The sequence below is a fragment of the Glycine max genome, chromosome 20 (assembly GCF_000004515.6).
Source record: "Glycine max cultivar Williams 82 chromosome 20, Glycine_max_v4.0, whole genome shotgun sequence".
Lineage (NCBI taxonomy): Eukaryota > Viridiplantae > Streptophyta > Magnoliopsida > Fabales > Fabaceae > Glycine > Glycine max.
Genome location: NC_038256.2, coordinates 240,514 through 253,875, shown reverse-complemented (window position 1 = coordinate 253,875; position 13,362 = coordinate 240,514). Strand labels below are relative to the sequence as shown.

General features: G+C 30.9%; 2 protein-coding genes and 1 pseudogene across 2 annotated transcripts; 1 reads left to right on the top strand and 2 right to left on the bottom strand.

Annotated features, from left to right (window-relative positions):
- Positions 1-194: 194 nt before the first annotated feature.
- Positions 195-4,165, bottom strand: LOC100787593 (cytochrome P450 86B1). The gene is made up of 3 exons (XM_003556554.5): positions 3,678-4,165; positions 2,577-3,420; positions 195-850 (listed from the first exon to the last, which is right to left on the bottom strand). The coding sequence occupies exons 1-3, from the start codon at positions 4,073-4,075 to the stop codon at positions 449-451; spliced, it is 1,644 nt and encodes a 547-aa protein (XP_003556602.2). The 5' UTR covers positions 4,076-4,165; the 3' UTR covers positions 195-448.
- A 6,173-nt stretch (positions 4,166-10,338) lies between these two features.
- LOC100787054 (pentatricopeptide repeat-containing protein At2g35030, mitochondrial-like) lies at positions 10,339-12,496 on the bottom strand (annotated as a pseudogene).
- Positions 12,497-12,610: 114 nt separating this feature from the next.
- On the top strand, positions 12,611-13,315 carry LOC100786510 (uncharacterized). Its single transcript, XM_003556552.1, has one exon. It carries the CDS (start codon positions 12,611-12,613, stop codon positions 13,313-13,315), a length of 705 nt encoding a protein of 234 aa, XP_003556600.1.
- The last annotated feature ends 47 nt before the right edge of the window (positions 13,316-13,362 follow it).

The window sequence follows — 13,362 nt, the reverse complement described above, 5'->3', positions numbered from 1 at the left end:
AAAAACTAAAAATTCTATTTCATTGTTTCACATCCATTAATTTGGAACGAGAAGAAGAGAAAAATGAAGGTATGCAAGTTATTTTTAAACCTACTCCGGTTATCTTTTTCTAATTTTAGTGTTTATGACTTATCTATATATGTGAAAAGATTTATTTCATATTAATTATTAATTTTTTTATGCTTAACACCTTATTTAATTCCAAGATATGAATATTATTATAACTATTACGAAAGTTACATCTATATATTTATAGTTTAGGAAACTACATCTTCAATTTTATTTTTAAAAATAACACACTGAATAAACTTCATTAACATTATGCATCCCCTAGTATATATGTTTACTTACATCAAGCCTTACTTGTAATTGAAAAACGTATAGAAATAATTCTGACACCCCATATAAATCATAACAATATTAATTAGCAATATTCAATAATATTTCTCTAAACTTTGAAGTACTTCTCAATTTCTGAAGCATCGCGCCTTTGAAGGTTGACTTTCAAGCCATGCTTCATGTAGAGAGTCAAGGCAAGCTTTGGCACCACAGGGTGGTTCTCCAGTACCTTAACATGGTAGCGGAAAATGATGCTGGCTGCAGCATATTTCATTTGATAGTATGCAAAATCTTTGCCTAAGCACAAACGAGGTCCTCCATTGAAGGCAGTGAATTTGTAAGCAGACTCACTCATGAAGTGTCCATTATCTCTTAGCCACCTTTCTGGCTTGAATTCCTTGCAGTCCTTGCCCCATATGCTTTCCATTCTCCCCATTGTGTAAATTGAATACATTACTTTTGTCCCTTTCTGTAGCACTGTTCCATCTGGGAAAGTCACATCCTCCACCACCTGAATTAAAAATAATTATCATAATTTAATTTGAACTTCCATCAAACAAATTGAATATTCAATGTTTGTTGCCTTCTTTTAAAAGTCAGATCTTAATATGTAGGAGTACTATTCATGTTGGTGTATTAATATTGTTCGTTTTCTTTTACCTGAATTAAAAATTATCATAATTTAATTTAAACTGCCATCAATTGCATTCAATGTGTGTTGCTTTCTTGTAAAAGTTAGATCTTAATATGTATTAATATTGTTAATTTTCTTTTATCTGAATTAAAAATGATCATAATTTAATTTGAACTTCTATCAAACGATTGACAATATTGCATTCAATGCGTGTTGCTTTCTTGTAAAAGTTAGTTCTTAATATGTATTAATATTGTTCATTTTCTTTTTTAATTGGTGTATTAATTCATTGTTCCTTTTTTAATTGGTATATTAATATTTTATGATATACTTTACCAACAAAAAATTGTACAAATTATACTAGTATGTCTTTTTCACAACCATTTATATACTAGTTAGTTTGTATTTCTTTGTATCTCTTTGATTTAGGTTTGTAAAACTTTTGTACATAGATAGAGTAAACCATCTACTCTATTTCTTAATAATACTCCAATGTTAAGAAGTGCTTTCTAGAAGAAAAAACAACAAAAAAAACTTGCATTCAATCTTGGTTCCCATCCCAAGTTGCATTTAATAACAATACCTTGAATTGTGTGATCTTCTCAACTAATTAGCCAAATGGGTGGTGCCCGGAACATTTGACGGATGCAAATTTGCAAGTAATAAAATGTGTAGTATTTGGTTTTAAGCATGAAATATAAGATTGATTTGATAATTAAAAGAAAGTGTTTAAGGATAAATTGGGAAAGAAGAGAAAAAAGTTACAGATTTGAATATTTCTTACTGACATCTATAATAAAAATTAATAAATTAATATTTCTCAGTAATAAAAAATGATTGGGTTTATAATCTACAGTTATACTATTTATGAATCGGTTATTGGTTCGGTGCCCTATCTCTACATTAAAATAATACTGTAAAAATTATAGGGCGGACAAAGATTTCGTATGTTAGGTAAACAAGTAGTTGACCAAAGTTAATGCTTAGCTCTCAAAACTCAAATGCATGAAAGTTACTCTGAAGAAATTTAATGTGAAGTCAACATAATTGGTCCCAGAGAAGGGAAACAGCAAAACGGTAGTAGTAATTTATAACCAACATGCAGTGCACAGAAGAATTTAATATGAACACAAAAGCAAAAAAGGATTCTTCTACTCTTTGTGATCAACCCTTTCGAAGTCAATTACCAAATGCAATGATAGTGAAGCAGATCAATAAGGAACAATAAAGAATCAATATAGAAAAAAAAAATTGTTAACCTCCCAATAAATTAATTTATTTCCCTAGGGCCAGTAGAAGTTAAGGAACTCAAAGTGGTGAAAAGTTTTTATCAGAATTTAGATAGAATTTTATAGGTGCTTTTTATGTTAATTAATCAGAATTAAAGGATTGTTTTCATAATTTACATTGACTTTTAAAACAGATTATCGAGATAAAACTTTAATTTTAAAAAACACTTATAAATTGTATCTAAATTGTTAAAAAATATATAAAAAAAATAATTTTCTTTATTTTCAATAGTGCAGTAAAAAAAAATCAGTTTTTGTTCCTTTTAACATGTTAAAAAAAAACCAATTAAGAAGTAAAATTAAACAGTAGTTACCTCCTTGTGATCCACAGGAACAGAAGGATATAACCTGAGAGCTTCTGAAAGGGCAGCATGCAAATAATCCATCTTCTTTATCTCCTCAGGCCTAAATGCAATACAATTCCCAGCAACCTCTTCCTTCTTCAACCCTTCCCTGTGTCTCATAACCACCCTGCAAATCTCAGCCAAAATCCTCTCCTCCACTTTAGGATTCTTATGCAAAAGCCAGAAAAACCAACTCAAAGCCACAGAAGAAGTGTCCCTCCCAGCCAAAATGAAATTCACACAAATGTCCCTCAAAAACCTATCTGAATAAGCCATTCCATTCTCATCCTTAAGCCTCATGAACACAGTTAATAGGTCAGATTTCTCATGCTGCAAAGCAAGTTCCTTTTTCCTTGTCCTAATAACACTCTCGGCAAACTCATCAACCTTCTCTATTGACTCCCTCAACCTCTTTTCAGCACCAACATCGAGATACCTCATGAACTTCCACATCCACACTGGGGTGATGAATCTCCTCATTGAGGTTTCTGTTGCATCCTCAAATGCTGTAGCGAATGGAATCTCTGGCAAGTGGGGCTGTGAGCAACCAGGGTCAACACCAAACGCTATCATGCACACGTTGTCGAAAGTGAGCCTTAACAAAATATCTTGAAGGTCTATGACACGTGATTTGTTCACACATGACTCTAACAAGGGTAAGAGTCTTTTGTGGACGAGCTCGAAGAGTGACTCTGCGGTTAGGTTTCTGAACATTGTGGAGTGAAACTCGAGGCTCGCCGTCTTCCTTTGTCGCTGCCATGTCTCGTTGTCTGCGTTGAATATGCCGTTTCCTAGAAGGTCACGAAGCGTGTACCTTGTCCAAAAAATTATGTTAATTAGTCATATAAAGTGAAACAGACGAAGTATATTTGAACAAATTAAAACTTGCATACTACAAATTTTTTCCAATTAGAATGAAGATTTTATCAAAGGACTATACATATTATTGAAATGAAACTTCAATTCTGATGAGAAAACAATGTAAACAACAGATAAGTTGGCTAGCATATATTTTCAAGAGTTATATCTCAAGTACTATGAAGAAGTGTCTTAAAAGTGGAAAGAGTGTACCTGAAGAACTTTCCCTTGGGGAAGGAGGAGAACTTGGTTTTGAGGAGATGTTCGAGATTGCGAGGGTCGGAGGTGAGGACACAGTCGAGGCTAGCGAACCACGGGCCTTGGAATGTGAAGGTACCATTTTGGCGGATGAGAACTTCACTGAGCCATTCATACAAGTTGGTTGTGAGGCCATAGAGAAGGGAAGGGAGCATTCCAAAGATTGGCCAAATGGGTAGGCCACGGTGCCTCTTTGAGCGCCAAGCTCTAAGGGCTATGAACATTGCGGTTGCAATGGTGAGTTCCAAGATGTGGATGTGTTGCAAGAGGAAGTGAGTGAGGGAGAAAAAGTTCATTTTGGTGGCTGATTTGTTCACAATGAAGGAATGATTATTGGAGATGTTGTGATGCATGAGGGCTGCTAATTAGTACTGGTGAAATTTATTAGTGTCTTATGATCTCCTTTCTTCTCTTGTGGGATTCACTCACTTGATGCTTTCTCTCTTCTATTCTCTTCTTATATACTACACAAGTTTTAGTATGGTCCAGCTTATTTAATATTTTATCAACAGATAAATAGACTCTGAATTTTCGTATAATATATTTATCAATCATTCATGTGAGCATTCATCATGAAAGGATATTCAATCCATTTTCATATATATTAGACGCAGTACACAGTTAACTTAATAATATTGTTAAAATTCCATCCATTAATTATAATATATTTTTCCAACAAATTATTAAATTTATGAATTTTATGTTAATCATTATAGTTAAATAAATTATAATTATAAAAAAATAATTATTAAAATTTCCATCTTGAAAAGATAAACTAAAAAATATTATTATATTCATTATTGCTTAGAATAAAATATATTTATAATCATATTTTAAAATTTTAAAAATTGAATTGAGATTATTATAATGTATATAAATTAAAAGTGTATAATAATTTTTTATTAATTTATATTTTTTATTATTCTTTTAAAAAATTATTATTATTATAAATTATTCTAAACTGAAATACAGATTAAAAATAATTTTTATTTTAATTAATATATTTCATAGAATATTTAAAAGTAACAGAATATTAATATATATTTTAATTTATTTAAATTTTTTTACGTGTTAACAATTTAATTTATTCATTCTTTAGTCGTTGCTCTTTATAATGAAGTATTAGTGAAACGCTTCAATATAATTACCTATGATATATTTTATTTTAATCATACAATCTCACAAAAAAAAAAGGTTCATAATTTTTTTTTATTTTAATAAAAAAATCAAACTAGAAATATTACCTCCAATATATTTAATGAAAAATAGTACTTTCTTTTTAAAGTTATATTTTTATATTTATACAAAACCAGTGCCACACAAGTGACAAGTTTATGATTAGAGCTAGTATGCTTGTGAAAATAAAATAATTGTTGTACATTATTTCCTTGTTTGGATTGAGTGTCAAATTAGGACTTGTAACTGGAATGAGTAATGACACCTTTTAGGGTATGATTAAGGAGGATGAGAGGTCGCAGCAGCTGATTATCTAATTTGGAACAAATCTTATTTCTTTTAATTATTATATTTTATAGAATATTATTTAAAAGAAAAAAAAATATTAATATAACTTTTAAAATTTTCTTGCATGTTAAATTTAATCTAATCATCATTTTCTCGTTGCAGTTTATAGTGAAAGTACTTAACGAATTATTTCAATATAATTACCTATAATATATTTTATTATAATCATACAATCTCACAAAAAAAAGTTGACAATTTTAATTGTTGATGTTACTAAAAAAATAAACATATATTACATTAGCTACAAATATTACCTCCAATATATGTAACAAAATATAAACTAGTAAAAACTACTTTCTTAAAATATTTTTATATTTTAAACTATATTTTTATATTTATACAAACCAGTGTATTAAAGCTAGTATGCTTGTGAAAGTAGAATAATTAAGGCACGATATTGCCTTATTCTTCGGGGACGGATTTATTTTCTAATTTATTTTTTAAAATTATAATTTTATTTTTTAATATGTATGTTGGGTTTGACTTTGGAGATAATAGTATTTAATTAAATACCATCTATATATGATCCCTTTCTTATATTTTGACAAATTATTTTATTTTATTTTGTGAATTTATCATGAAAATAATAACATTCTCTCTTTTTTAGGATAAATACCCTATTTCTCTATCCCTGTCTATCTTTTTATACTTTCATCGTGGAGATAATTGCACCTTTTTTTATAAACAAAATATCCAACTGTCATGTATTTTTATTTTTAACACGTGTTTCATTATAATTCATAATTGATATTTTTAAAAGCTATAAATGAAAGCATTCAATTTACTTTATTAATATTTCATTTATTTTGATTTGATCATAATTAATTTGGGAATTAAAAGTTATTTTTTAAGCTTTGCTATTGGCAGCTTATCTACAATATATAATTAATAGGGAATTTTTTAAAGTTTTTTTTTATTAGTGTACGTAGCATGTGACTATATATTGTAAATTCATGACGGTTTTTCGTGGCATATGAAATTATTGACATTTGTAAACCTGGATCTGAAAAAAAAAGTACATTTAGTTCGTCTTCTGTTAAACATCTTTTTTTTATTTTCTATTTTATGTTCTTCTATTAATTACATCGCTAAGATATTGGGTCAACTTAATTATCCTTGCACTTGAATATAAAAAAACAAGGAGTATGCAATTGCCTTCTATTTATTTAATTAAAGTTTTAAAGAATTGGCTGTCTAAAAAAACTTTGAAAGTTGCCACAATACCATCTGGCATTATTGGTTTGAGTGACAAATAGGACTTGTAACTGGTAAAGTAATGACACCGTTTGTGGTGCCATTAAGGAGGATAAAAGGTGACAGCATCTGATTACCTAAGTTGGAACAAATATATATCTACAGTTTTAATGCTCTACATTTCCATATCATTATTAATATGAATATTACCACAACTAATTAACCGGTGGGTTTTTTAATTGAATATTATTGTCCACATCACGTATTTAACTCGTTACCTTAATTATCATTGGCAAGCACATGAGAATTTAGCAAAAAAAATAGAACTTGTGCTGTGCTTCGTTTATGTGACAACAATTGGCAAACGCCCACTCTAGGTATAACACGATTTTACATTTTATTTTAATGACCCTAATTGTCATTTCAGGCTAACAAACAACCAAAATTGTTGTATATACATTTTTCAACCCTAGTTGTCATTTAAGGTTTACAAACAACCGAATTTATTGTATATTTTATTTTTCTTCTGCTACTCGTGAGAAAGAAATCTTGTTTGTCTTTAGTGTTACTCTCTCTTTTATAATAATTACTATAAAAAAAACAAAGCAAATTAGATAATAAATATTTCAATCTATAACTTTTGTCCATGTATAGATTACATTATCGTTAGAAAAATTTAACCACTTTTGGAATTCGGTTTAACGTACTTAACGTACAATATAAAAAAATGTGTTTATAAACAGTACAATTGCAAACAGATATGTCAAGTCAAGCGTCAATTGAGAAATTAACTATAGAAATAGAAAATGGTGATTTTCGGGTTTAATTTCTACAGCAACAATAGTATATATAACGAACAACCATAAAATATACTGTGCTAAACATTAATAGTTGATTTAACTTGGTTTTACGAAAGTAAGTTAAGTAACATGCCTAGCTAGCTTTGACGATCTATTTCTTTTTATTATGACATTTATTCTTTAATTATCTATCATACCATACATGTATTGCAATTATTTTTTTCCTTTGTAAAGAAGGCAACGTATAGCTGTACATGAACATGAACTTTAACTCTTATTATTTTTCGATTACAACATTACACTCTTATGATCACGTGTCGGTTTTCAAAACCACAAGCATCTTGCAACAGTGTGTATGCTGAGAAGTGAGAAACACTGCAGCTTCTCTACCTTGAAGGAAATAAACAAACTAAGATAATGCATCTCTTTTGTATAATAATAATTCTTAAAAAAATCAAACCAAATTAAATAATAATTTTGTTACTGTATAAAAATTACACCATCGTTAGAAATTTTTTATCACTTTTGCAATTTGGTTAAAAAGAATTGTGTTCAGAAACAGTATAATTTTGCAATGATTATTTTAAATTAATAGACTATATGAAAAGTTAAGCGTCGATTGATCATTAACTAGAAATTGTTATTTCCGGGTTTCTGCATGCTACAGCAACAATAGTATTTTTTTTTATAGGCAAATATGATTATATATATTAATACTGAAATAACTGTTTGGTTCATAAGAAGTGCAGCAACATTAGTATACAACCATAAAAACATTAACAGTTGCTAATTAAACTTGGTTTTACGAAAGTAACATGCCTTTGACGATATCATTTTTTTTATTATGACATTTCTTTAAAGTTAAAATTTACTTTTAAATTTTTATCTTTTCATATTTTAAGCTGAATCAAAGTAATTCTTTTATTTATTTAAAATTGATGTCACTAATAATATAAAATATCAATAACTAAAAATTATCATAAAATGTCAAACTTTTAAATTATTACTCTCCTTTTTCCTCCTCCTCTCCCTCTACACCCTTTCTCTCTTTCCGGTCTGAGTTGTCTCCCTCCTTTCCACCTAAACATCACCATTAATCAATTAACTTACGTGAAACTAATTATTTGAAGTAGCACGTCTCGCACGATCATCAATTTTCCTCAAATACACGCCCACACAACTTAATCTTATGACAAATGTTAAAAACATATTTTTTAATATATTCTTTTGAATACTTTTTTATTGATTAAAATTTATCAAAAATCATAAAATATGGAGATGCTTATAAGTTATAAATTATCTTTGGTCTCAATTCGTAAGCCATGTGAGACCTTTGACACATCAAAACAAGTCCCTTAATTAATAGAGGCTAAGTGAGCAATAGTGGTGTTGACCATTCTTCCGGTGCCAATATTCCTATACCTTAAATCTGATAGCATTGTTAGGGTTATAACATCTAAGGTATTATCCATTTTGGAACCAATAACTGGTTAAGGTGTTGTCCTTAAAAGGTGCTACTACTGAGAAAAAAAGACTTTTTTCATTTGTTATTTGACACTTTTTACAATGATTTTTAACCATTTTTCAAATCATTGTTATGGAAAGTCAATACTTTCCACAATGAGTTTTAAATCATTTTAGAAATTTATTTTTTACATCAATTTGCATAAAAAATCATCTTAAAATATCTTTTTTTTTTGTTTTAAAATTGTAAAAAATTAAGGATTCTAAAAATTCGTCTTAGAAAGTGTTATTTTTCTATTAAAAATATAACAATTTAAAGATGATTTTTTTGAAAAAAAACTTTTCTAAGACAGTTTTTGCAAACCAATATTATTTATTTTTAATTTTTTTTGTTTTATAAACAAGTATAAAGTTATGGCACTAAAACCTACATAATTCTAATCTTGTAGTATGTAAATATTTAAAACTGACATTAAAATCCAAACTTTAAAAGTATAGCTAGGGACCAAAACCATAATAGAAGAAAATTAAAGTAACAAAAAATATATTAGAATCAAATACATATACATATATGTGTAGTTTCATCACACCAATTCAAATACAATCTCCTGTATAAGGTTAAATATTTTATTGGAAATCTTCGCATCAAAGTTTCATTACACCAAAATATATGTAATTTGATGTCAAATTACATTCTAACTAAATCATTATACTGTTCAATTCAACACTAAGGCTTGGGAATACTGAGGCTAGCCATCTTCTCTAATTCTTCAACCATGCCAATTCTTCTGTAAAAATTAAAAATCCGAACCTATCATTACACAACCATAAAAAAAATTTAATACATTAATTAATTCATCTTATCAATAAAAAAATCAACGGATTATCATCCTTAAGTGCATTATCTAGGGGAATATTATTATTCTGTGCTCAAAACCTTTTCTTTTAATCTTAACATCATGTTATTTTACTAAAAGTGGAAAAAGCTATCATGGATCAATAATTTGCTGAAAAGTTAAACTAGCCTTTATATACATGTTTAGAAAGGGTCGCACAGTTTTTCTATCTTCATCTCATTGCTGAAAACAAAGAACTCATATATACTCTCAATTCAGTTTTTGTGGAGAGGTTGCATAGCTCAGTTTATCTTCTAATAACATCACTAAAATTCTGTAATAATAACCATAAAGTACAGGACATGCATGTGTACAGTTCATTCATTTTCAACTGCACAATAGTGTTCTAGACAGTACTAAGCCCCTTTCTCCATTTTAGTAAAAGATTAACGCGTATGAGAAATATTATGCACAAAAACTAACTTCTCTATCTATCAAGATCTGCATCAGCATATCTGACATTGGGTTGCTTGAATTCAGTAATCAGTCCAAACCGTCATAAGTAAATATTGGCATAAGTGAATTGTAAATCAAGCATTTAAAATCTTATTACTGATCCTTAGCTCAAACTTAAAATTTGAAACTCATAAAAAGAGGGGGAGAAGAGTGTATGAAAAGCAAGGGACCAGAGTAAGGGAAAAGTACTGGGGTATGCATAGGAATTTGACAAATTTTAAATCAAAAGTAATGTTCATTTCTAACAAATTTAAAGAGGGAATGGGAAGCTTCTTTCAGCAGTTATTTCATCTCTGTACGTAGACCATGAAGTAAATGCCCCAGCAGCTCATACTGAGAACGTGATTTATCATCAACTACAAATACTTGCACTGTATTGCCAACTTCAATCCAACTATAACCTGGCTGCTTCTTTAACCCCTTGTCATTCATTTTCATCCTAATGTTGGCAGCTTCTTTCCATTTCCCTACTGAAGCATACATATTTGAAAGTAATGAATGGGTGCCTGCATTCTGTGGTTCAATTTTTAAAATTTTCTTAGCTACAAGCTTCCCAATATCAACATTTCCGTGCACATTACATCTAGCAAGCAGCACTCCCCAAACAGTCAATGGTGACTCTTTCCCAAGCCCCTCAATGATATTGAAAGCTTCTTTCAGCCTTCCTGTACGATCACAAAGATCAACCAAACATGCATAGTGATCTTCTCTGAGTTATATAGATCTGTTTTTCAGAATCTCATCAAAGTATTTAAGTCCCTCCTCAACTACACCAGTATGACTGCAAGCCCTGAGAAGTCCAACAAAGGTGACATCATTAGCACAAACACCTAATTCTTGCATTTCATTAAATAGATTAATTGCCTCCTTGCCATACCCATGGTGGGCATAGCCAGCAATCATACCATTCCAAGATATCAAATCCCTTTGGCTCAATAACCCATCATCAAACATCTACTTAGCAGTATGCAACTCACCACATTTTGGGTACATATTTATCAGCGTACCACATATGTGCTATCCTGAAAAACTGTCTTACTTATCATTTGGTGAATTTGTTGTCCTTCAGTAAGACCAGCTAAGTCACTACAAGCCCTTAACACAGTCACAAAAGTTCCAGTGTTGGGTTTTAACCCATCGTTAGCCAGCATTTTGTTAAATACCTTCAATGCTTCTTCACTTAGCCCATGTTGCACATACCCCATCATCATTGCAGTCCAAGTAATGGCATTCTTCTCTCGCATTTCACCAAACAATTTCTCTGCATAATTTAACTTCCCATTCTGAATGAAACCCGTGATCATGGTATTCCAAGAATGCATGTCCCTCTCAGGCATTCCCTGAAACAACTCCAGAGCCTCATGCAACCTCCTGTTCTGTGCATGACCCATGATCATTGCGTTCCAAGAAACCACATTCCGAACAGGCATCCGATCAAAGAGTGCCCGAGCATCCTCAACTCTCCCATTTTTCAACAAACCTGCAACCATGGTAGTCCAAGAAACCACATCCTCAACTTGATCCGTAAGAGAAAAATCAAACAAGGGTAATTTTATTATTTTTTTTAGAATGCTGGGTACACAGCAATAATGCTGGGTGCACCTAGCAACACTCTTCAAAAAAAGTAAACTAGTGTCAGTTGGGCTTTGGGCCCAATTTCTTTTAAAATGTTTTGAAAATAATAAGAGGTATTTTTGTGATAGAATAGAACCCTAATTAAAGCAGGACCCGAAACATAGCTATTAGCTGATACATGATTCAATTAGATGTCCCATTTGGTCAAGCTTTTAAAAAGATTGGCATCAATTTTATTTACATACTATTAAAATTTTAAAATTATAGCTTGTCCTACATGCAAAGTATGAACAACAGACATTTCGGCTCTGCATGAATTATAAGGTCCGCTTTGAAGTCGGCAACTTTTGTCCTTTCTAAAACTAGGGAAGTTTCTAGGGCAAATGTTGATGATAGCATCCAGATCCTATGTCGTGCATTTAGAAAACAAAAGACAAAGCACACTTGTCAGCAACCCATGCTTAACCACACCATATCTTTTTTTCTAATCTAACATCTTAGTATTTTCACATTCCTTATATAATATGTTCCAAGTTTCATGTTTGAACGACATTTTGTCAGCTCCTAAGTAGCTATAGTATATGATGTATCACAGGTTGGCATGCACGAGTGCATCCTCTCTCGTGCATGTATTGTTAATCATGTTGCTCTAATATTCAACAACAGTATCCTATGACCTCAAACATATCCACACAAAGGGAAGGTTCCTTTGGACAAACTAGTACCTTAGCTGTTACCACTATTCTCAATTCCGTACCTTCACTTTTGCTTCCTCATCTGAATCTTAGATCTAATTAAAATATTTTTTTTAAGCTTTACTACTATGTATATAAACCCCTTGAAGCACCCTATGAGCCAATACCATAGTACCAGCTTTCTAGCCTTGACTTGATAAACAAAAAAGAAAAGAAAAAGCTTTCTACTGGCCTTGATTTTCTCAAATAGTGGAAATTAACCCTTTATTTGTTCCACTTAAGTTATGGCACCCCTTGATTTTGTTGCACTTAAAGACTTGCACAATTCAGCAAACAACCTTCTCCATTCTCCAATAGTTCAACAAGCTATTGTCCATCAAACAGAAGAAAAATGGTTTGATGATGTGTCAGAGTCATCTCTGAGGATGTTGGAGGTGTGTGGCATCTCAAAAGATGTTCTCTTACTAGTAAAAGAACACCTCCAAGAACTTCAATTCACTTTTCGTAGAGCAAGCATTGGTGATCCAGGAATTGAAGAAAAAATCGCAGCCTACAATTGCTATAGGAAGAAACTGAAGAAAGAAACATTGAAGTGGTTGAAGTGGTTGAAGAAGGGTATGAAGAGTCAAACAGCCACCATGCACCCTCCAATGTTTAATGAACAAAAGCTAGTGTTGGTTGTTGATGTGCTAAGAGAAGTGAGGATGACCAGCATTTGCATTGTGGAATCACTTTTGTCCCTTGTTTCCTCACCTTGGTTGGATACAAAATCAGGGAAATTAAGGTCCTTCACATCAAAGCTTGTGCGTGTGAGTTTGCATTGTTGTTCAGATGATATGATCTATTATGATGCCATGGTGCTTCAAAGTGAAAACAAAAGGTTAGCAGGGGTTAGGATGGCCATAGAAGATCTTGAGGTGGAGTTGGAGTGCATGTTCAGACGTTTGATCCACACAAGAGTTTTGCTTCTTAACATTCTTACCAAATAGAAAAACTAGGTGGGAAATGGGAGCCCCAACATACCAATGACAAACAA

Excerpts from the sequence above, each read along its gene's own strand:
- LOC100787593 (XM_003556554.5), bottom strand. The coding sequence starts at position 4,075 with ATGCATCACAACATCTCCAATAATCATTCCTTCATTGTGAACAAATCA. Across the intron at positions 3,421-3,677 it reads CCCAAGGGAAAGTTCTTCAG|GTACACGCTTCGTGACCTTC; the intron begins GTACACTCTTTC and ends TTTTTGGACAAG. Across the intron at positions 851-2,576 it reads TTCCTGTGGATCACAAGGAG|GTGGTGGAGGATGTGACTTT; the intron begins GTAACTACTGTT and ends TTTTTAATTCAG.
- LOC100786510 (XM_003556552.1), top strand. The coding sequence starts at position 12,611 with ATGGCACCCCTTGATTTTGTTGCACTTAAAGACTTGCACAATTCAGCA.